This window comes from Apteryx rowi, unplaced genomic scaffold (genome assembly GCF_003343035.1).
Source record: "Apteryx rowi isolate R43461 unplaced genomic scaffold, aptRow1 scaffold_324, whole genome shotgun sequence".
Taxonomy (NCBI): domain Eukaryota; kingdom Metazoa; phylum Chordata; class Aves; order Apterygiformes; family Apterygidae; genus Apteryx; species Apteryx rowi.
This window is the reverse complement of record NW_020449686.1, coordinates 627,255-649,273: the sequence shown is the minus strand read 5'-3', so window position 1 is coordinate 649,273 and position 22,019 is coordinate 627,255. Positions and strand designations below refer to the sequence as shown.

The 22,019-nt window shown below is 40.4% G+C and overlaps 2 protein-coding genes across 6 annotated transcripts; one reads left to right on the top strand and one right to left on the bottom strand.

Moving 5' to 3' along the window:
• Positions 1-46: 46 nt before the first annotated feature.
• On the top strand, positions 47-20,991 carry MYO19 (myosin XIX). 5 transcript variants are annotated; one of them, XM_026071371.1, is made up of 25 exons: positions 47-437; positions 937-1,068; positions 2,941-3,082; positions 3,886-4,034; positions 4,261-4,374; positions 5,125-5,272; positions 5,490-5,559; positions 5,931-6,033; positions 6,231-6,327; positions 6,821-6,897; positions 7,276-7,366; positions 8,429-8,600; positions 8,942-9,015; positions 9,109-9,230; positions 11,015-11,128; positions 11,438-11,614; positions 12,531-12,677; positions 13,164-13,271; positions 14,172-14,242; positions 15,197-15,306; positions 17,250-17,413; positions 18,134-18,263; positions 18,448-18,545; positions 18,879-19,184; positions 20,138-20,991. In XM_026071371.1, exons 2-25 carry the CDS (start codon positions 1,057-1,059, stop codon positions 20,264-20,266), a joined length of 2,925 nt encoding a protein of 974 aa, XP_025927156.1. In that variant the 5' UTR covers positions 47-437; positions 937-1,056; the 3' UTR covers positions 20,267-20,991. The 5 variants fall into 5 exon arrangements, with proteins under 5 accessions (XP_025927156.1, XP_025927159.1, XP_025927158.1 ...); XM_026071374.1 differs by having other exon boundaries at positions 48-437; positions 5,140-5,272; XM_026071373.1 differs by having other exon boundaries at positions 49-437; positions 18,448-18,533.
• Positions 20,992-21,059: 68 nt separating this feature from the next.
• Positions 21,060-22,014, bottom strand: ZNHIT3 (zinc finger HIT-type containing 3; the record flags this gene model as incomplete). Its single annotated transcript, XM_026071327.1, has 2 exons — positions 21,060-21,583; positions 21,816-22,014. Coding segments are annotated over 2 exons (390 nt in total), but the record flags the coding sequence as incomplete, so codon positions are not given.
• Between the last annotated feature and the right edge of the window lie 5 nt (positions 22,015-22,019).

Genomic DNA, 22,019 nt, shown 5'->3' with positions numbered 1-22,019 from the left:
CCGCGGGGGTGGCGGTGGTGCGGGAGGCTGGGGGCAGCCTGCTTGTCCGCGGCGGCCGATTCACCACGGGCTGTTCCCGCCCCGGCCCCTCCTCCTCCGCCATGGTGAGCGCGCGCTGAGGGGAGCCGCCGCCGCCATCGCCTGCCCCGGCCGCGGCGCGGGCTCTCTCCGTCGGGGAGCTGGTTTGCCTCGTCCCATGAACTTCTCCCCCCAGCGCCTCGGCGCGGGAATTGTATATATAATACATATAATATGTATATATAGTATTACCAGCCGTTAGAAGGCAGCCGGGGCCGGCGCTGGAGCACCGCGGGTCGGAGCGGCGTCTCCCGCTGCTGAAGGGAGGCAAAATTCTTCCCGGCTGGGCGGCAGGAGCCTCTGTTCCTGGCACGGGAAACCAGGGAGCGAGCGGGACCCACCTTGGCTGGAAGCAAGACGTAAGGCTCCCGTTGATTTCTTTTTTTTTTCCTTGCTTTTTTTTTTTAGAGAGCATGAAAAAGTCGGCAGCAAGCAAAGGTATCTTGTTTCTATTGAAACGGGAAAATTCTGCGAGTCGCACCTTTCCCAAAGACACTAACTTGCAGGGTGCCGTCAGACCCACAAATTTTTCCTGCTTGCCCCAAAAGGAGGAATTTAACAAAAACGGATTTAACAAATTCTTGCCAAGAAGCTTTGCTTTATTAATTCAAGAGGAACAAAGCAATTTATTCCTGCAGTTAACAAAAGTATATTATTTCCTCCAAATAAGCTTTATTTACAGAAACAAGCACAATGTATGAGCACTCTGATGTTATGGGTAGGCTCACTAGCCCCAGTGTTACCTGGGCCCCCTGGATCATTTGAACTTGTTAAACCTTTGGACTGTGCTTATGGACCCCCCTGCAGAATGATGTATCTGGAGTTACTTTGTCCTAAATGCCTTTTATTTTATTTAAGGGTTCTTCAGTCTGCCTTGAAAGAGACATGCCAGCGTAAAGGCTCAACCAGCTCTGCTATCCAGTGCTCCTGTCATAGAGTTACATGCTCACCCTTATGCTGCATTAGAGAACTGCCAAGATGCCAAAGCAGGTAAAAAGCAAACCAGGATTTGTACTAATTAAATGTTACTGCTAGGAAAGAATTCTTGGCTTGTTTCCATGCAATCAAGTTCAAGGTAACTACTAATGTATATTCAGCCCTACTCCATAAGCTTGTCAATGACAAACTGGACCTGTTAACTGTGTGGTTTTGAGCTGTGTTACTAAAACAAAGCAGTGATTGTTGTTACGCCATTGGCTTTAATAGGGCAAATGCTAATACATGTAGCACATTCTTAAGGGTATTTTTTTCAGCAAAACGAATGGATGCATGAGCTGTATGGTACAGGTATTTGAGAAGTGATTGTACTTTCAAATATTATTTTTCTTTTGGCTAAGTGATCAACATCTCAATGGATGTTGAACAAATGGGTTCAGGCCAGCAAAAGGAAGCCCTTTCTCAGGCCTTGCAATATTAGCAGCACAGAGGAATTCTCAAGAACTCTGTTGGCGTGAACATAACACAGTAAACATGGGCGGGCAGAGGAAGAATGGGTAATTTGCAAAAACTGATCTTGTCTGTGGAGTACTTTATAATGGTGCACGCCTGTTCTCTGAAAGCAGCAAGCTTCTTAATGTTCATTCAGAATAGAGTAACAAATTACTGTGATGGCATCACTTAATTGTGTTGCTATGCATTTTTTCTTTGCTATGTAAAACTTTGTATTACTGGAAATGAGCCATTTATGCTCTCTGCAAAAGATACAAAGCTCCTAAATGAGTTTATTATTCTTGCTTTATTTTTTTAGAAGCGTGTTATGGGGTTTTACAGTACACTTTCCCCTTTATTAATGAGTTTAGCTGATGTAATGGGAATGCTGCTAACTGAATTGAGCACTTTTTCTGTATGAGCAAGGTGATACTGTTCATTGACTTGGTTAACTTGTAAAGAATTTGTGATTCTAAATACAAACGGGGTAGGGTTATTCTGAAGGAGTTTCTGTCAAGGAGGAGGGGAACGGAAAAGGAATATCCAGAATACAAAAATCAGGCCTGGCATCTTTTCTCTCCTTCTTTTTCCCTTCTAGCCCCTCTCTCTTTCCCCCAGAAATGACAAACAGGACCTGAAATCTCTCTGGTGGCTAAACTTTCCATTACGTTTGTACAACAAATGTGTCCTTCCAACTAATATTGTCAAGGACATGGGAGCCCAGAGGCTAGGATTTAAATACATAAAGACATTCAGAGGGGACAAATCTTCACCTAATGCAAGCCAGGTATTATAATGCCACCATTTTCTTTTCCCTGGCTGACTTGTGCACACTCTGCAACTTCACTCTTGAGGCCGTTAATCTCTGCTCTAAAAATGAAGGTCTCTCCTAGGAAAAATGCATTTCTGTTGGACCACATTAGCTTTCTGCTCTGCCTTAGCCTTTGCAGCCAGCCCTTCCTGCTTCCCCCTGCTCAAGGCAGTGTTTGTACTAATGGATGACATTCAGAGGCTTAGAAATCTACTGGCTAAGAACATTGTATAAGCGTGTCTGTGCTGAATGACTGTAAAATTGCAAGCACCAGGTAGTGTGATCCTAAGGACATGTTCTTCCCAAGTGTCCTTCCTCACAGCCAGAATAGCCAGGGATGAATTCAGCTTACAAATGATGTTGTCAGCCTGCCATCTCTCATAGGCCGGATAATACCTTTCTAAATACAGAACTCGCCATGGGAAGCATTGAGGCAGGGGGAGGGTGTTCGTTGCTTTCGATTTGAAAGGAAGAATAGCTCAAATATACTAAGTTATGATTCCTGCTGAGACTGAACTGCTGTTATTTGGAAGAGGGAGAAGAGCTATAAACTACAGCTGACAAGGTGAAAGTCCAGCCATATTCCGCTTTTGCCTGGTGCTAATCTCTCTTGCCCTTTCTAGGTAAATGGTCAAAAAGACGACTCTGTCATCCACAGTGACCTCAATGACTCTTTTGAAGAAGTTAGAGCTCTTTTCAGTGACGAAGAAAAACTACATCTTTTTGATGACCTAACAAAAGTTAATCCGGTGACAACTACAACAGGTAAGCCTACAGCCAGCAGAGACATCCCAAGAGGAGTCATTTCCCTAGTGGCCATCAACCTATGGTAGTTACTGTTCTCATCGTGTTAATATTATCATGAACACAGTAATTAAAGATTCAAAGCCCATTAAAGTCAGCTAAGAAATTCACATTTGGCTTGACTGCTGAAGTGATCAGCACTTTTATTGTAGATTTAACTGTACTGATCTCACAGCAAGCTCTGCATGCAGAACTCAATTTGTATTATTGCTCCAGGCAACCATGGGATGGTTAAGAGTCAGTGCTACTGAAGGACTCCTGCATGAACTTGTAATTGCAGTTCAGTTTTATATGAACATATCTTATTTCTAGATGTCTCAAGTTGCTGAGAAAATGAGGCTCTGACTTGGATCAAAATATGTCCATGAAACTGGTCCTGAAACATAAATTTCTCACTTTACTTTTAAAGATGGCCCTGTTAAGACAAGTTAAGGCCTGTTCGTAGTGCGGTATGGAGAATTCTTGCCTCTGTCTTTTCTGCAAAAGAACAGATGTGCTTTCTAGAGCTGACCATGTAAAACCTTTTAGAAGCACAAGATTTATTAAATGAAATAATTAACAGATGCCTTAAGCTTTTAAAAAAATAATAGCAACTCTTTAAAGATGTTTTTATGTATATTAGGCATATATCACTCTCCTGCTCAACTTCTCATTCTCTATTAATCCTAATAGGTAACGTATCTGAAGTTTTTTTTGTTAGAAATAGGAAAAAGAAGAGACAAATATACTTTTCAAAAAATGCTAATAAAAGGTTTATCTTTCAGTTCTGAAATGTCTTCAAGCAAGATATGCAGTAAACTTGTTTTATACAAATGCTGGCTGCAGCCTTGTGGCTTTAAATCCATTTCAGTCCATCTCCTGCCTCTATTCACCTGAGCTTATGAGAGAGTATCACGTCGCACTTCGCCCTCAGGTAATCCTTATATTTGAAATAGCTGTCCATCTGCAGAACTCAGAAGATGTCAAGTTCTTCCGAAAAAAAAAAAAAAACCTAAAGAATAAAACCCATTTCTAGTGAAATAAGAGTTCTGCTAAATAAGCAGTACTGTTTTCAGATAGATGTGAGAGGACCTTTGCTGTCTGTTGCTGTTGAACTGTGTCATTACTGGTCTCTTAAATATATTCTGTCTTACTGCCAGGATTTAAAACCTCACATATTTGCAGTGGCTGAGCAAACCTACAGAAACGTCCAAAGCCAGCTAGACCCCATAAACCAGTCTATAATTGTTAGTGGAGAAAGCGGTGCTGGGAAGGTAAGGAGATTTTTTTCTGTTTTCCTGACATTGCTTTTATGTTTTGAGATGTGGTGGTGCAGTGAGCTAGCAAAAAAATCTCTGACAGAGCGTGTAGCCAGTCTACTCTAGCAAGACTCTCTTGAAATATGTGTAAAGCATTAAGTGACTGCTGCAATCAAATAGATTGTACTTAGTGTAACTGCTCTTTAGGCCACATCTGTAACATCTACGAAGGCAAGATTCAAATCATTCAACAGAAATTGTCTCTGAGTGAAAGTCTCTGCTACTCAGTCTCAGTCCATTAAGGAGCAAGCGTGGGTCTCAGCAAACCCTGTGTAAAGACCAACAAGAGATGGGGGAGTTCAAGTCCAATCCTAGGCCCTTTTGCAATGACGCATCCCTTTTCAGCAAAATACTTGAGGATATTTTTAAGCCTGAGAACAGAATGATTTGCTGAGTGTTAATGGCTCAAAGTCCATTTATATTCAATTAATCTTAAGATACCTGCTGTTAATCCTAGCTGAGCTTCCAGATGGTTACATCTTGATAAAAATGCCATTCAGTAAAGTACTCATATTCCAGTGGCGCTTAAATATTGCACATAAGCATATGTATAAAAAGTTTCTGCTAAACTGGAGCTGTAAACCTGATGTTATTACTATCTTTAGCATCATTGCCAGCTGCATACCGTGTTTTTCTTGGAAGCCAGCACTGTTTTACTAACTAACATAACTAATAACGTGGTAAAAACAAATTGCCTATTGTCAGGTCCCTCTCTTGCAGACCTGGACATCTCGCTGCCTTATGAAATTTTATGCTACCGTTGCTGCTTCAGTTACTTCCCCAAAAGGCAATGGAACTGTGGAAAGGATAGAGAAGAGAGTTTTGGATTCCAACCCTGTCATGGAAGCATTTGGTATATGTGGCTTTTTTAACAGCAAAGAGAACTAATCGCCACTGTAGGAATTTTCTTTCTTAATGCATAAGTCTAAGCTGTCTCTTGTTCCTCTGCTTAAAAGACAAACTCTTCAAATACTGGAGCAATATACAAATCACCCTTAATGTCTGTATATCCTACATGGAAGAGTAAAACCACTCTGATCATGCTGTATCTGTCACTGGTAACTTCACAGGAAATGCCTGTACCCTGCGGAATAACAACAGTAGTCGTTTTGGAAAATATATCCAGCTTCAATTAGACAGGTAATAACTATTGTGTAGTATGCTTATCTGGTTTTTTTTTTCTTTAAATCTTTACAAACCTATTTCTAAAGTCTGCCATAGAATATTTTGTGTGTGGAGTATCTTTAGAACACACTTTGGTTTGTTGGCAGGCATTCGTTACCTCAGTTTATGTTATTATTTCTTTTTTCTACCAGCACTTACCCTAATCTCTTTAAGAGAGCAATGAAAAATCAGAGTTGCAACTAAGAATTCTAAATAAAATTACAATAAACTTGCACAAAACTGAATGTGGACTGCAGAACATTCCTAGCCAGTCTGTATTGTGACAAGAGGATGCTTATCAGATTTTCTGGGAGAATTTTGTTGAAATCTTTTTTTTTTTTCTCTAGATTCCACCATCTGAGTAGTGCTTCCATTCAGACATTCCTTTTGGAGAAGACCAGAGTTGCCTATCAGGCCCCCAGTGAAAGAAACTTTCATATTTTTTATCAGGTTTGTGTCAGTTAATTTTTCTAGATAATTCTGACAAACAGTGGGAATGAAATTACCAAATTTAGCAGAGTTGTGCCTTCCAATATTTAACAATTTTCCTGTTTATTTGCTCTGCCATCATGTTCCCAGTGTGCTATATTTCATCCTCAATGAGATGTAAATACCAAAGGCAGAATTACCTTGTTTTCTGTCTCCAGATCACAAAAGGTGCCACTGCAGAAGAGAGGTTGGAATGGAACCTTCCTGAAGGGGCTGATTACCGCTGGCTGCCAAATTCTGAAAAAAACTTAGATGGTAAAAATTAGGTTCACAGACTGTCCATTAAAAATGGCTGTAACTTTAAAGGAGGGGCGGGCAGAAATACGTGTCCCCTGTTAAATCCCATGACCCAGGTTGGTCAGCCAACAGACTCCTGGTGTGGCCACAGCAGATGTTTTGCAAAGCTACCCGCATGAATCTAATTCTGTATAAGTTTCATTTTGCACTATTAAGAGTTTTCACCTGACTTAAAATAGCGGTTGCTGGCCTAGAGCATTTGCATCTCTCTGTGGCTGTGTTCAGAAGCTGTCTCAACTTTGGATGTGCTTCAGCAACCTGCTGTCTAACCTCTGAGACCCACAGAGACAGCAGTAAGTCAGTGGCTTGTACTCTGGAATTCACCAAAAAAGCATCTGGCTTCCTTGATCTCTTTTGATAATTCTAGCTAAACCGGATGTGGTGTAGTGTTCTGCCTGCCTGTGTTTTTGTGCGTGGCTTTCTTTTAAATAACTCCTGTTTGGCTTTTCAGAGGACTGCTTCAAGGTGACCAGAGATGCAATGTTTCACTTGGGCATTGATCACTCCACGCAGAACAATATTTTCAAGGTCAGGTACAATGCAGCACGGGCACCATGAGACTGATGATGGTGTTTGGGATATCTTTTTAGTGTGGGATTTCTGCAGCAGTAAATCTGTATCGATGTACAGAGCATGGGTCATTTGATAACAAATGCAGCGATCCTGACTTAAGGGCCTGCGGCTACACATTAGATTGCTAACCAAATAATAGTTTTTAACTAAAAGCCAGCACCTGTGAACTGTTGTGCAGGATTAGGAATTAACCTAGAAGCTTGAAATCTACTTGCATTTTCCCTGTAGGAATGTTTTGACTTGTCCTGTTCATGTGGAAAGGGGAAGGCTAAAAAGACACTGCTTTGAAGGTGAGCTCTGTTTTAGAAAATTCAATGATTGTTTATATTCCAGGTATTGTCAGGCCTTCTTCATCTTGGGAATATTCAATTCTCTAATTCACTGGATGAATCTCAGCCTTGTGAACTAGAAGACAAAGCCAAAGGTGAGGCACCAAGCATGCCAAGATTCAGAGAGTGTTGTTATCTCAGTGCAAATTGCCTAAAAGGAAAGATTTACTACACACTTCTGCTTGATAGGAGATTATCAGGATCATGGGCAGAGCAAAATTTAAGTGTGTTTTTGTTCAATACTTTGTGGTTTCGACATACTGCACAAACACAAACTTCAGGCTCTCCTGCTCTGAGAGGTAATACCTTTCCATTTCCCAGATCAAGGAAATTGCAATATTATACAGTCAGTTCAGAATGGATTATCAGCAGAGCTGTTACTCTTGATTGTAATCTTACACAGACATCACAAGACTTCCAGAAACCTGACCCAGAGTGGAGAACAGGGCTTTTAAAATTAAGGCTCAGAAGTTTTCCTGATAAACACTGAAACTCCACTTAATCATAGCAAGTCTGTTATATTGTAGCATAGAACATAGGGTTGTTTTGTGCATCTTTAGGAGGTATGTGGCTCTAATTTTCCTTCAGAACTAAAACACCGGTCTAAATAGTAAGATTTCCTACTATTTCATATGCTCTGAACTCACACTATTCAATATTCAAACAGTTTTAAGTACAGTTCATGTTAGCAAGATCTTAAAATGCTTTGTTAGCAAATACTTATTCCTCTTATGAAGAGATAACATTCTTTTACTGCTCCACAAATTCCTTTTTTTCTGGTCATCACTGTTTTGTGTTCTCTATGAGGATTTAGAAATCTCTGCTCAAAAAGGTGAAAACTAACAAAGACATACCTAAAGAGTATTCTCTAAAATGTCTATTCTGGTGTGGCAAATTCCAGACTTTTTTGATACTGTTGATCCATTTTAAATAGAGAACCTGCAATTCTTGGGGTACTGTACATCCAAATTAAGAGGCTGGCCTTGCAAAACTTTTTCCCAAGTTTGGGTAAAATATCCAGTGTCCCACATTTAAGTTGGCTACTTCATGGAAGTGTCACCTTTTTGGTATTATCTCTAGACCTTCCAAAACTGTGAAGGGGCTGCATTCATTTGACACTTTCAGGTAATCTTGCCGTATTTTTTTGCCTTAATAAGATTTTGTGAAGACCACTGGAGATTTACTGAAGATACCCGTGGAGGTGCTGCTAGAAGCATTAAGAATTCGAACAATAACTGCTGGAAAACAACAACAAGTCTTCAAGAAGCCATGCTCCAGAGCTGAATGTGAGACTAGGAGGGACTGCCTGGCCAAAGTGATCTATGCTAAGTAAGAGCACATGGGCCAGGCTGCTGTGGTAATCCATATGACTTTTGTGAGGTAATAGCAAAGCCAGGGAAATTTTCTTTTCCTGGCATTTGCCTGGACACAATAATAGCATAACTGTCCCTTCCCCTCTCCACACACCCTTGATTCAGTCACAGATACTAGCATAGCTGCAGTATGTATGAGATCTTCGAAGAACTGCTGCTTCATCTCAGCCAGGAGCATGTCATAACTCTATTTCTTCCATGAGAGACCGGTAAAAACAGTAGTAAAGAAGCACTACTCTGATCATTGCAATTGCAAGTGAGGACTTTTTCAACTAATCCAGTTGTTGTTGTCTACAGATTGTTTGAATGGCTCGTTTTGGTCATAAACGAAAGCATCTATGCAGATCCGTTGGTGTGGACCAACTTCATAGGTATGGTTATTCGTCCCTGGTCTAACTGAGTAAACGTAGGTCCTTCAAGCTACCCCTAGACCAAAGTGCACTATCTTCCCATATTCCTCCTAGGTTTGCTGGATGTTTATGGTTTTGAATCTTTCCCTGAAAACAACTTGGAACAGCTTTGTATTAATTATGCCAATGAGAAACTACAGCAGCACTTTGTAGCACACTATCTGAAGGCACAACAGGTAATATTCCGCTAAGATCAGATGTTAAATATCTAAAACAGAATCTTTTGTCTCTTAATTTTATTTTTATGTTTCTGGTCAGATGTTAGCCCTCATTCAAGCAAATAATGCCACAGAAATCAGTGGAATGTGAGTAAAAATTGCTTGTTTAAAGAATAGAGCATGGGGCAGATGGTGGAGACAGTTAATTCTTCTAGGGTACTAGAAATCTTCCCCATTATAAAACTCCATTGACTCTGTGGCCTGTTAAATTGTTTGGATTCCCTCAAAGAGCCAAACACATAAAGCTAAACTGAGCATCTCTTGAGGCGAGTATAGCCTAAAGTGTGATTCTCTTGGAAGCTGCTGCTTATGACCATGCTAATTCTCTTCCCCAAATATAAAGTGCCTGAATGTGTGCAGAGCTTCCAGAGCTGAACTTACTGCCAAGGCAGAGAGCCCAGCAGGGCCTTGTAACCCATACATAAATAGAACGCGGTACCTTGTGAAGGCCCTCTGCCACAGGAGAACAGCTGCATAAATCCAGTTGTTGTGCCAGTACCTTTGAAGACAGAGACATACTTCACATTAGCTTTTATTCTTGAATGAGGAGGTACCCAAGACGGGTTGTTTCATAGTGGGGAAGATACTTTGCACCATGCTAAATATGTTGCAGTCATTTGCCTAGTTGGTCACGTGCTGCTAATTCCAGTTTTCTGAATAATCCTTTTTGCTGTATCTGTCTGTATTAGCAGAAGTGCTCTGAAAGCTGCAAAGTCCCTGTCAGGCCTGGACTGCCAGTTTAACAGAGGTAGTTCAGTCCTGGTTGAATTCTTCTACATTATGCATATGTTACCATAATGCTCTTTGCCATTAACTGGAATCTGAGAAATTCTTTTCTTTATGGCACTGGAATGGTGGCATCCTCGGCCTCACAGCATAGTTGAATCAATTTATTCAGGAGATAAGTATCACTTTGACCATAACTTATTCTTTCATATGCCCAACATTTTTTCTGCCTGCCCTCCTAAGTACGCCAGGGTTAATGGTCAGTGAAGATGGAAACCAGTTCAAACACACAATTACTTTCCTTGAAACTGATTCATGACCTCTGTTTACAGTACCCCTCCCAGTTACTCCCTGCCCTCTAACCTCTCTTTATCTGGGTATGTGCCAAACCACTTAAATGCCATTAGTGGCTGTGCTGAGCAAGCTTTTGGCAGGAGACTTAAAATAACTAACTAGAGCTTGTGCCTGCTTAAACACTCCTGACAGTTTGTTCTGTAACTCAGCATAAATATTGTACAAATTAATTCAGTCAATATCTTTCTCTGCTTCCTTTTTTGGATCAGGCTTTGTTGTAAACAGCACTCAGTTAGTAAAGCTTGGCACATAACAGTTAGTTTAGGGCTATGCCCCAATCCAAGAAAGGAGTCCTCTGGGTTCCTTGCCCCTCAAGGGAAAACCCAGTACAGCCAGAGGAGGTTCAGTGTGACATAGGCTCTGATTACTCTGTAAAGCAGCTTTGCAACACTTGCTGATAAGTCTGTGAAGTTCCCAAATACTTAAATTGTTCCAGAAGGATCTGGTGCTACTTCCCTAAAGGCTACTTGGGGCAGAGTATCCTTTTTTTTTTTTTTTTTTTTTTCCAAAATTACCATTGAGTGTGAGCTGAGTTTTGGATGAGTAGGCTGAATCTGGGATTAACTTGTTAACAGTAACTGCATCAACCTGCGAAAAAGTATACAGTTATTTGAGCTCTAGTGCCCTCTGCCGCAGAATATCCAGTCTCTCTCTTGCTTCAGGAAGAATATGCAGCTGAAGGTCTAGAATGGTCTTTTGTAAACTACCAGGACAACCAGAACTGCCTTGATCTGATAGAGGGCAGTCCTCTCAGCATTTTTTCTTTGCTGAATGAGGTAAGTGTGGATCTAAACTCTTAATGCTTCTAACTTAGTTGTCCCCTTCTTTGCCACCAAAGAAAACATTAGCACTAAATTAGTACAAAATTGCCGGCTATAAAACTTCTGCAGAACTTATTTTTCAGAACAGCAAATTCGTTAAACATTTTTAGCTTTTTCACAGTATTTCAGGACCTGCATACCAACAGCAATTAGAAAAGTAAAATGGCTATGATTTTAAATAAAAATGTCTTGTATGTTGATTATTAAAGACAGCTGTTTATGGCAAATAGCAGGTGCTGCAATTTTTTCTTGTTTGTTGTGCAGGAGTGTCGTCTGAATAGATCCTCTAACATTGACCTGTTTCAAACTCGGATTGAGAAAGCCTTGTCTAATAACCAATGTTTAAGTCGAAACAAGTTTAGTAAGAAGCCTAATTTTATTATTTCACATTATGCTGGCAAAGTCTGCTATCAGCTGGCAGCAATGGTGGAGAAAAATAAGGTAGGTGTTTTTTAGAATGAGCTGATTTAAAAAAAAAAAAAAAAAGCACACAGCCCAAAAAGCAGTTTTAAATCAAAGTAGCACTAAAATGTGTATTCAGTGATGTTTAGTGGATACACTCACCTTGCTCCAAAAATTGTTCAGGCCATGTAAAGTTGGGCAATGATGTTCTTGGTCTGTTTTTTTGTGAACCATCAGCAGCACATGTAAAACAGACTAAGGATATAAATAGGCTAAGGATTAAATGCATCATGTATCACCAAATTGGGGCTTCTTCCATTCCTGAGACAATGCAGAAGTGTTATGGCATCAGGGCATTCATATAACCATAAATATAGCACTTAGTTGGCCATAAAAATTAACACAAGTTTATGAGAAACAGCAACTTGGACTTGACTATTGAAATTTCTCCTGAAAGTACCAGAAAAATTAAGTTTTGACCTTCAATGTGCCCACTGGGGAATAAATGTGATCATCTGCAAATAAGAGGATCCCTTTTCAGTTCTGACCTCACCAGGAATTATGGCAAATGGTATTATGGTGATGCAATGAAATATAATCTCCTAATTAAAAGGAAAACTTTCTGATGTCTGCTGCAGACTGTCCTATCAGGAGTAAACTAGTCCTGAGACTTTTAACTCATATAAATTGTATGAGAAAAATGTCAGTAGCAGTTGTACATTTGACTAGACTTGGTAAATGTTCAGCCAAAGCCTATTTTCTGTTCCTGAATCTAACTATGAATGAATGTAGCAGATTTGAAACTGCAGCTGTAGTTAAATCAAAACTGACATCAGAAGTATAATGTCTGAAATAATTATTATTCAATCCATATGTGTGGAATGTTTATTAATCTTCAAAGGTGATGGTTTTCTGCCTAAGTCCATATACTAATGAGTCATGCTTGTGTTTGTAGGACCCCATTCCACCAGAGCTGGTCCATGTTTTGCAGAATTCTCAGGACCCTTTCCTTCAAAAATTATTTCCTGTGACAGAAAGGAACCAAAATAACATCAAAACCCAGAACAGGGCAGCTGTTGTTACAGTGGTGTCAAAGTTCAAGGTATGTCCTATTCAAGTTTCTGCTTTCTACTGCTGTCTTCCTAATTGGGTGAGAAAACAGTTTAGTTGGGCCAAGATCAGGATAAATGTTATTAAATGAGACAGCTATAAAACTGAAATAGCTTCAGACTCTTTTGATTCTCTAGGTTTAGAGTTTTAATCCACTCGTTTTTTTAACCCTTTCCTCTAACAGTTGGGCATATGCCTCTGTTAGGCTTCTTCCTACTTGTTCTTCTTGGTGGTGTAGCTTGGACAGATGGCTCCCTGCTATAGTTCAGGAAACTTCCTGAATCTTCCAACAACAATTTTTAAAAATGCATCCTTAGACTGGAATTTCACTCTAGCTGTCCTAAAAGACCAGCTGATACCGAGTCTGTAAAACCATCCTTGCAAAAAACAGCTTCATTGTTTTGATACAAGACCACTGATCAGCTAAACTACCTGTGGAGAAGGAATCACTAATTATACCCATATTTGTTTTCTACAGGGTTCGCTTGAACATCTCATGCAGATCTTGAACAGCACTACACCTCATTATATCAGATGTATCAAGCCTAATGCTGACTGCAAGGCAATGACTTTTAAAAGAGAAGAGGTAACTCTCCAAAAGCCTTTCCTCACTCAGTCGATGGGAGACTTCTATAGACATTGTGCAGGGCTTTGCATTGGGTCTTGTATGATCGTGATTCACTTGCAAAGTTCTTTTCACAGCACATTTTTAAATATTTTTTTCCTTTGGAAATTTCAAAATAAACTTCCTTTCAGCATCACTGATGATGCTTCTCTAAAATGGAGCTAGTTTTCACAGAAGCAGCATAAATATTGCTGTATGAAAAATTTTCCTTATAGGATGCTCCTGGGTTATTTGGGGTGTTAGCATCCCAGCCCTCAAAGCAGATAAAGGTGATCTGACTGCTGAGCAGCCCCAGTTACACATAGGTCCTCACAGTGCATGCCCAGAACACAAATTTGCTTGCTGCTGGTGTCTGGTCTGGGAGGACAGCCAAGCTGAATGAGAGCAGCTGACAAGCATGTCTTTGGGAGCAGAGCAGCAGATGCTAAAGCTATAACTAGAGAGAAACTCATCGTAAAAAAAAATAAAAAAAAAGCAAGCAGCTCAGGAAGTGCTGCATTAGTTTTAAACACGCTGAGGATTTGCTGATTGCATGCAAGAAATGTTAGAATACCAACTGGCTTTCCACGTTCTGCAGCATTCACTAGAGAGGGCATGAGAGGGCTGGTCCCTGCATATTAGCATTGCCCTGACCCTACTCCCGGTGTTACGTAAGGCTGTAGCTGCGCGGCTGTGTAATTGCCTTCTCCCCCTCTGCATCCGTACGCTGACTGCCACTGTGGTGGTACACACCAGCCAAGTCCTTGGCGTGGTTGCTGAGCTGAGCATGGCTTGGATCGAGCTCACCCTGTGCAGATCTATTTGCAGCATCCACAAGAAATAAGACAGTGTTCGCCTAAACCATCTCAATTTGTGTCTCAGGTCCTCAGCCAGCTTCAGGCATGTGGAATAGTAGAAGCCATAACCATCAGTGCAGCTGGCTTCCCTATTAGGTAAGTCCAAACTTCTTGAGCAGTGACTTACATAATTCGACTCTATAGTAATTACTGTGGTATTAGCTATTCAGAAGAGCAGGAAATCCAGTCATTTTGCAATCTGTTTCAGACCATAAAACTTCACTGAGCCTTTCAAAGCAGTCTGAAGGGCTCTGCTTGCTGTTTGCTTTTAGGCTTACTGGAGCACATCTTTTTCATGTTTTGGAGACAATACTTAAAATACTTGGCACAAGTCTGGACTGTTCTTTGTTTTGGATAATGAAACTGTGGCTAGTTCAGTAAGTCCAAAAGCGCAGTAACATAGTAAGCAGTGCTAGAACAACTTGCACTTAAGACACTGTGTTTAAAAAAAACCAAACAGATCTACCTATAACAGGCCCCTAGTTTGAGAGCTCACTGTAGCTTTCCAGGTTGAGGGATGGGGGAGAGATGTTTTGATGCAGACTGTTGTGTACTAAAACTTTCTAATTTAATGTGGCTCCACAGGAACATTTTCAGCATTAAAATTAAATGATAAATGGGCTTCATCTACCTGTAGTCATCTAGAAGTAGGGCATCTCATCTGAGTCAGTCACCTCACTAGGCTTTATGTTTGACCAACTTATGTTTGACCAGCATTAGAGAATGGAGGGAATAAGGCCTGACCTAGTCACATTTTGGACAGCTCAGGATTGATGGGGTGAAGTTTGCTCTTATTGTGAACAAAAATGATTCCTGCTGAGTCTTTGTTATAGGCAAATGTTACTGGCTGTTATTAGGCAATAATTGAATTTCTTTAGCAAGTTTATAGTTTCTTGCATGCTGGTGACTACATAGGCATAAGTCTGTTTGCATTCCATGTGCTGTATTTTTGAAGCCATTTTGCAATTTTTTCCCCTCAAAGGATAAGTTATTTACTACATAGTAAATAAATGGTACTTGCCTAGAATTAATTGTACTTTTGGCTAACAGGGTCTCCTTCCAAAGTTTCATTGAGCGCTATGAAATACTAAGAAAATCATGTGGGTCCAATAAAAACAGTGTGTGTGATAAAAACAGTTATCATACTGCCAAGAAAAAAGGTATGTTTCTTTCGATAGTCCCTTCGCTATAAAGTAAAATATATCACTGCACCAACTTGGTATCACATAGATCAGATGCAGTTACTGTACTCAGCACTACAGAAACCATTATTCCCAAGCTTAAAATATTTTTTATATCTGTCACTGACTTCAGTTTCTCAGTTGCCTAGTGCTTAGAGTAGGCTCCTTTAAACAGTGAAAGCCTGCAAGTCTTTCATTGTACTGTTTTTCTGTGTTCATCTTGGGTAGAACAATTACAGTTATACTGGTGTTTGGGGTCCCTCAATATAATTTGATTTAGAGTTGGTTCCTAAGTAAACTTGAAAACCACTTACCTTTTTGTTTGCTTATATTTCTTCTCCTTTCTTTTTTCTTTCACCTTGTTTTCTTGCCAAACATATTGACCTAGCTTACTCGGAGTCTGCTGCTATTCTTCTGCTTCTTTTACCTTTTGAAAACTTCTGTATGAGATTCTTTTTCCAAAGCAAGAGCAAGGATGGACTTTAAAAAAATGTAATCCAATCTGCAAGGTAACATCTTTGGCATGAACCCCTGAAAGAAGGCGCTCAAGTGTTTACATTTAATATTGAAAGTTACTGCAAGCCCCCTTGTCTCCCCTAGATTAATCCCATCTTCACCTAATAGGTTTATTCAGTAACCTGGAAGTGTGGGAAACAAGTACGAGCCTATTTCAGATATGTAAAATGGCTGGAAATCTATTCACCTTGAGGAAATATTGCTTGCTCACTACTTTGAATCAGGGGAGTGGGGTGATGTAATGAAGTGCAGGCTGGAAAATTACTTTCACACCTTATCTTTCTCCCTCAATTATAAACTCATTAGCTGAAATGCCTCATTGTGATAGGTTACTAGTCCTTTTTATCTTTATCAGGTAATAAGCTGCAAATATACAAAACAATTTCCTAGACATGGGGATAAGCTTTTGGTTCCCAGTATCAGCCCCATGAACAGCATCGTAGTCACCAGTTGTTTTTGTGTAAGCAAGAATTGTTTATATTTGTTTTCAGTACCTTAAAACACTCTCATCCCCTTAGAAGTATTTATAGCAGAAAAGCAAACAGTATCAAGGATGAAAAGATATAAAGACCATCAAGTTCCTGCACTGGGCATGCAGAATACTCATGCAGCATTGCCTTGAACAACACAATCTCTTTGAAGGACAGGTCTGAATTATGTCTATCTGTATTTCCAAATAGGTTTATCTGTCTAACCTGCTTGTCTCTTAACACAAAAAACCTGTATACTATGTCCCAGAAGTGGTTTTAATAACCCCTGGTTGCTATAGTAAACTCCTGCTTAGTACATCTCCTTTAGCTGCTTCTGGCACCCTGTAAAAGCTTTGGAACTGTGGCTGCATTCCTTCCTTTTCTGTTCCTGTATTTTACAGTACACTAAAGCTATGAGTCTAATTCCTCTACTTTTTTGCTCTTTGTTCCCAATAGTTTTGAGTCTTGGGTATTTTAACAGATTTCCTTAGGACTGAGCTACTCAAGTGTATTCTTAATTGCACTGCTGTTGCTTTCTAATGTTTCCACGTAGGATGCTTAAACAATGCAAGAACACTTGAGCCCTCCTTATGTCTGTTTCATTGTCTGTATTTGCCCAAAAGATGATTTCTTATCTGTGCTGGTCTGAATACGCTAGAATAGAGGTGGTAAGACAACATGGGTTAGCAACCAAACTACAGCCTATTTAAACACATTAGGCTAGTTTTCTAGTTGTTAGCACATGATGAAATCTATGTTATTACATTTTTTCATTAAACATAGCTAGAACTAGTATAGTAATATCTCAGCCATCACCTCCTCCCCTCCTTGTAGGTGTATACTCCCTAAATAGCCAAGAAGTCTCCACATAAAGACTGTTATTTGATACTAATTTCTAAGTTCTGTGATACCTTCTCTTCAATGCTTCATTTGCAGGTGAGACTCCAGAAGTGGATGATGACAAACCATTATGTTCTGTCATTTACGACATTCTTCAGAGTGTGGTTATGGAACAAACTACCACTGAGCCAACAGGGAACAGATCAGAGAACTTGTCAGTGTACTGTGGCAAAACTAAAGTATTTCTGACTAATTCTGTGGTAAGAATGGTATTTCCTTGGCTAAGAGTTCTGAAGCATACTTGCATAACGGGGAGTTTTGGCACAGATGATTATCATCATGACGCTAGGCTCTAGTCCTGATAATTTCAGTAGGACCAGAATTTGGCATTTTTCCTTCAAATTATTAACCTACGTCCATCCATCATAATCCAACTGAAGCAGACTTTGTTTAATGGTGATCTTGTTTGTTGTTAATGGGCAAGGAGCTGCACTTGTGTCTAGTAGTGTTAGTGTCCTTTCAGTTCCAGTAGAGATTACAGCTTTACCTAACTTCAGCTGACAGACTTGGCTACTCTGACAGACCTAAGCACATTCATTTGGAAAAACCTGAAGATGAAGGCACTTTTGCACTTTTACAAAGCTTACATACTGAAGGATGCACCCATGAAAGAACCCCCTTCAACAGAGCTAATTCTAAGCCAGCTGCTAGTGCGACTTTGAGACTCTGCTTTTTTCCCCCACAATACTCTACTTTTGCCCTCAGATATTTATGCTTTCGTTTTAATTTTAGATGTTAGCTAATAAGCATTAAAGCAGTGCTCTCACTTCTAAAACATGATCCAGCGGTCTTAAAACTGAAATACATATTCAGTAACTGCTGCTGCGTATGTAGCTTTCTGAGAAGCACCAAATTATTGTAGAAGGGTAAACACAACTCTGTCCCAGAGTATTAACTGCAGGCTTGTGTCCCCAATGCAGCTAGAGCAACTTGAAGCTAGAAGAGTACATGTGTTAAATGAGAAAGCATTTTGCATTCAGTGTTGCTGGAGAAGATTTAAACAGAAGAAATTAGCAAAGGCAAGACGGTCTGCAACTGTCATCCAAGCAGGTAATTTGATAGGGTGCGGCTAAGCATGATGTAACAAGTAACATTTCCAGTTACACCAGCTGTTTAAGTGGCAGGAGAGGATATACTAATCAGACATGGAGAAAGTGTAAGTGCCATTCCTTAAATTACGCGTGGCAGCTTCTGAGATTCTTTGTACTCAGATTTCTTTTAATTAAATCTTCAGCTATTCGTTCCTGGTTAGCCAAGAATCGCTTCCAAAGGATGCGCAGGGCTGCTAATGTTATAAAGCATGGCTGGAGGAGATGGAAAGTAAGTACATTGGTAAGGAAGAGCACTGAATTGAGCGACTTAGGCTTTTTAGGTGTTTGGAAAAGAATCTACCTCTGTCAAGTAACTGTACAAAACCAATACTGTCTGGTCTCCAGAAAACTCTTCTCAAGTTGAAGAGAAGACGACTCCAGTCTTGTATAGCTGCTTCTGCAGGGTGGCAATGTAAAGGCTATAGAATGAACTCACTCCTGATTATCTTGATCAAATGGGCAAATGTCCCAAATACTGTCTTATCCTTTAAGGTATCCTCTTCTGTAGACTCTAACTTACTTTTGCTGTTTTAAATCTTGTGTTCAAGCATCTTGTTCTGCATCTCTTCCTCAGACAAAAATGGCTGCGTTAGCAGCAGAAGAGTTGGATGATGGTGAAGTAAAAGCACTCTTTTTCCCTGGAGCTATGGTGACCTCAGCCAATTCACCTTGCCCTTTGGAAACAACTTGGCCTCTCAGTGCAATAATTAAGTTCTGGCCTCTGGGCCTTGTCCTGTCTGCTGCACCTGTTACCGTAGGGGGACTGCGGAGAGACCTGTCTCTGCTGGCATGCTTGGAAGTACTTCAGGAGAATGACAGCTACAAGGTGGAAAATGGTTTCTTTGGTTGTGGCATCACTTCTGTTAGAGCTCTCCCACAGGTAAGGTACCTCACACACTTAAGTCAGTAGCATGCTTAAGCTGAGTTCACCATCCTGTAACAGTACCAGTAAAAAATCTGCTATCAAGCTACGATCTTCCTCTTTTCCACTGGCTTAGATATGCAAGGATAAGTCTGACAAAGAGGTCAAGCTATACCAAGCTAAAAAAGTTGAGACTTTTAACTAAGCATGAAAACTCTCCTTAATCTGTCACAGGAACAAACTGATCACAACTCTGTACTTTAGAAATGGAGAGCAAAGGATTCTAACATGGTCTCTGCTGTTCTGTACTAGGTATTTTTTCTGTTTAGGGGATTGAAGCTGCACAACAGGTGAACACATGAATAAGTGTCTGTTTAGGGAAAAGCTACTGGGTTTATTAATATCTCAGTAATTCTGCATTAAGTTCACTGTGTAGACAACTATACACAGACTAATTAGGACAGAGGATTTTCAGGGCAGCAACTCTGGGAGCAACCCTGGAGTATTTCACTTCCCATTTGCATGCAGAATAGTACTAAGAACAATTCACAACCCACACTTGGTTCTCTGTTAAGTTGCTCTATGGTTACCAGTTATCTTGTGCCTGTACTTTTTTTTCCCCTTTTGTAGATAAGTTTTTGAGGTTGCCTAAGATTAAGCCTGTAAGAATACAGCTTGTGAACAGTCACAATTATTACAAGTTGGAGGAAACGTACCAAGTCAACCACTGACTAGATACTCAAATCTTTAGAGTTTAAACTGATTTTAGTTCAAATCATGCTATTGCTGCTGTTTGTAGTAATCATTTAACTTAAATCCATTTCTGTTAAAACTGTCCTGGAAGACTTCCTCTATCCTTATTCATGTCCACTGGCTGGTTATATACTAAAGCACTATTTAGTGCGAGTAGCAAAATCTAGCTCAAAATCTGGCAGAACATTAACAGAACTCTCTACCTCTTTTTCTTCTAGGGCTCTATCAAGTTTCACTGTAGGAAGTCCCCCCTGCATTATGCAAATGTCAGTCCCCATACGGATGCCTATTCTGTCACTGGATTTAACCAGATTTTACTGGACAGAAAAAAACTCCTTCCAACATAAGTTTTGGCCATTTTCAGGTACTGTACTTTTCAGGGAAGGAATGCCTGTAAGCTGCTGCTTTCAAATACTTTAATCAACGTCCATATCTGCTGCTACCTCAGAGCTTTCTATAGTCATGCGGTTTATGTATCATATAATATACTTCAAATTTAGAACAAACTGGTGGAGGGGCATTCCTCCTCTCACGTATATGCACATATTAGAGGAAATGTCAGTACTATGAGAACATTTGACATGATTAAAATAGATCAAATACTTTAAACAATGTATACTTGAACAGAAAACTTTAGCACTACATGGGAGAAGCAAGAGACTGGTAATGAGATAGCGAAAAATGCAAACGCTTGTTTTTGCTGGATTCTCATCAGGAGGTACAAACAGCTATTCTGATTGACCACACTAGTGTTCAGTAATATCTTAACGCTTCTGACTGACAGTGACTGAGAAAGTGAGTAGCAGTCAAATATAACACTGAAGGCAGATGTCTCAGGGAAAAGTGAGATTGTACTCTTTATCTATGGGACCAAAATCTATGTAATCTCACAACTGCCGTGGATTTCTACCACTAGCTAGTCACTAACATCAACTCCTCTGCCAAGGCACTAAGGTTCTCAGTTCTCATCAGAGAAGCTTTATACAGTCTCTTTGTTGTTCACACGGATCTTGAAAACATTTACTTCATCTGTATACACCACTTCTAAATAAACTGTTAAATATCTTGCAAACGCGTCTGACCCTTCCCAACAAGACTTAATTAACAAGAACATTTCAGATTTGTTTGTGGATTAAGATAAATGCTAAAACATTTATTTATTTATTTTTTTATTGGGAAGGAGCATTTCCCATGGTTGACAGGATTTTTGTACCAACAGAAACCAAGTCCACAGGATATCAAGTTTAATTCCTAGTATTCAGAAATCTCCCCTTTCCAACGCTGTCTTTGACTGCCTATGTCATTGCTTATCAACAGCAAAGTGAAAATTCGAGCACAGAGGTCCATGAGCAAAATGTGGCCAAAGCTAGAGGAAACATAGAATGATGTAGCTCACAGTAGCTCAGGGTGCTGCAGAATCTCTTCTGTCAGAGGATAAAAATTTCAGGGAAAGAAAAACGTTCCCAAAGTAGCTCACTCAGGAAGAATGTTCTCCTTCTCTGGGGGTTCAACAATTCTCAAACAGCAGTCTGCAAACTCAACAAATAATGGTTCCTGCATGTACTTTTTCATGAGGGAGTTTTTTTCTTCTGCTTGATCTATCGTTAGTAGTAGTTGCCTGAGATGTGGATTCAGGAGCAAGCCTCTCAGTTCTTCTGATTCCCCTTGGAAAAAAAAATAGGCAAACAGTGCCAGTCTGTAACTGTTGCAAATGTGGTTCAAAACAGTCTTATTTTACAAATACATTTTCAAGCCCAGTTATCTGACAGTTAGAGCCGTATGGCCTTGCAATGGGCTGCACAATGGGAACACGAAGAATTAATGGGAATTCTGCACTTCCTGGCTTGTTTTGATTCAGGCCACCCCCATCCACACACACCCACTTCAGAAGATTACCTAAAAGCTTGAGTTTCTGCAGCGGGACTCGATCTTGCTCGTCGTCTTCCGTCAGGATGTCCGCCACCGACCAGGGGCTGCCCGAGGGCGGGGGCGCGGGCAGCGCGGCCGTTTTACCTGGGTGCTCCGCCGCCGCCTCCCCGTCCCGCTCCCGATCCCGCTCCGGCGCGCATCGCTCTGCGGGAGGAGCCGGCGTTAGCGGCG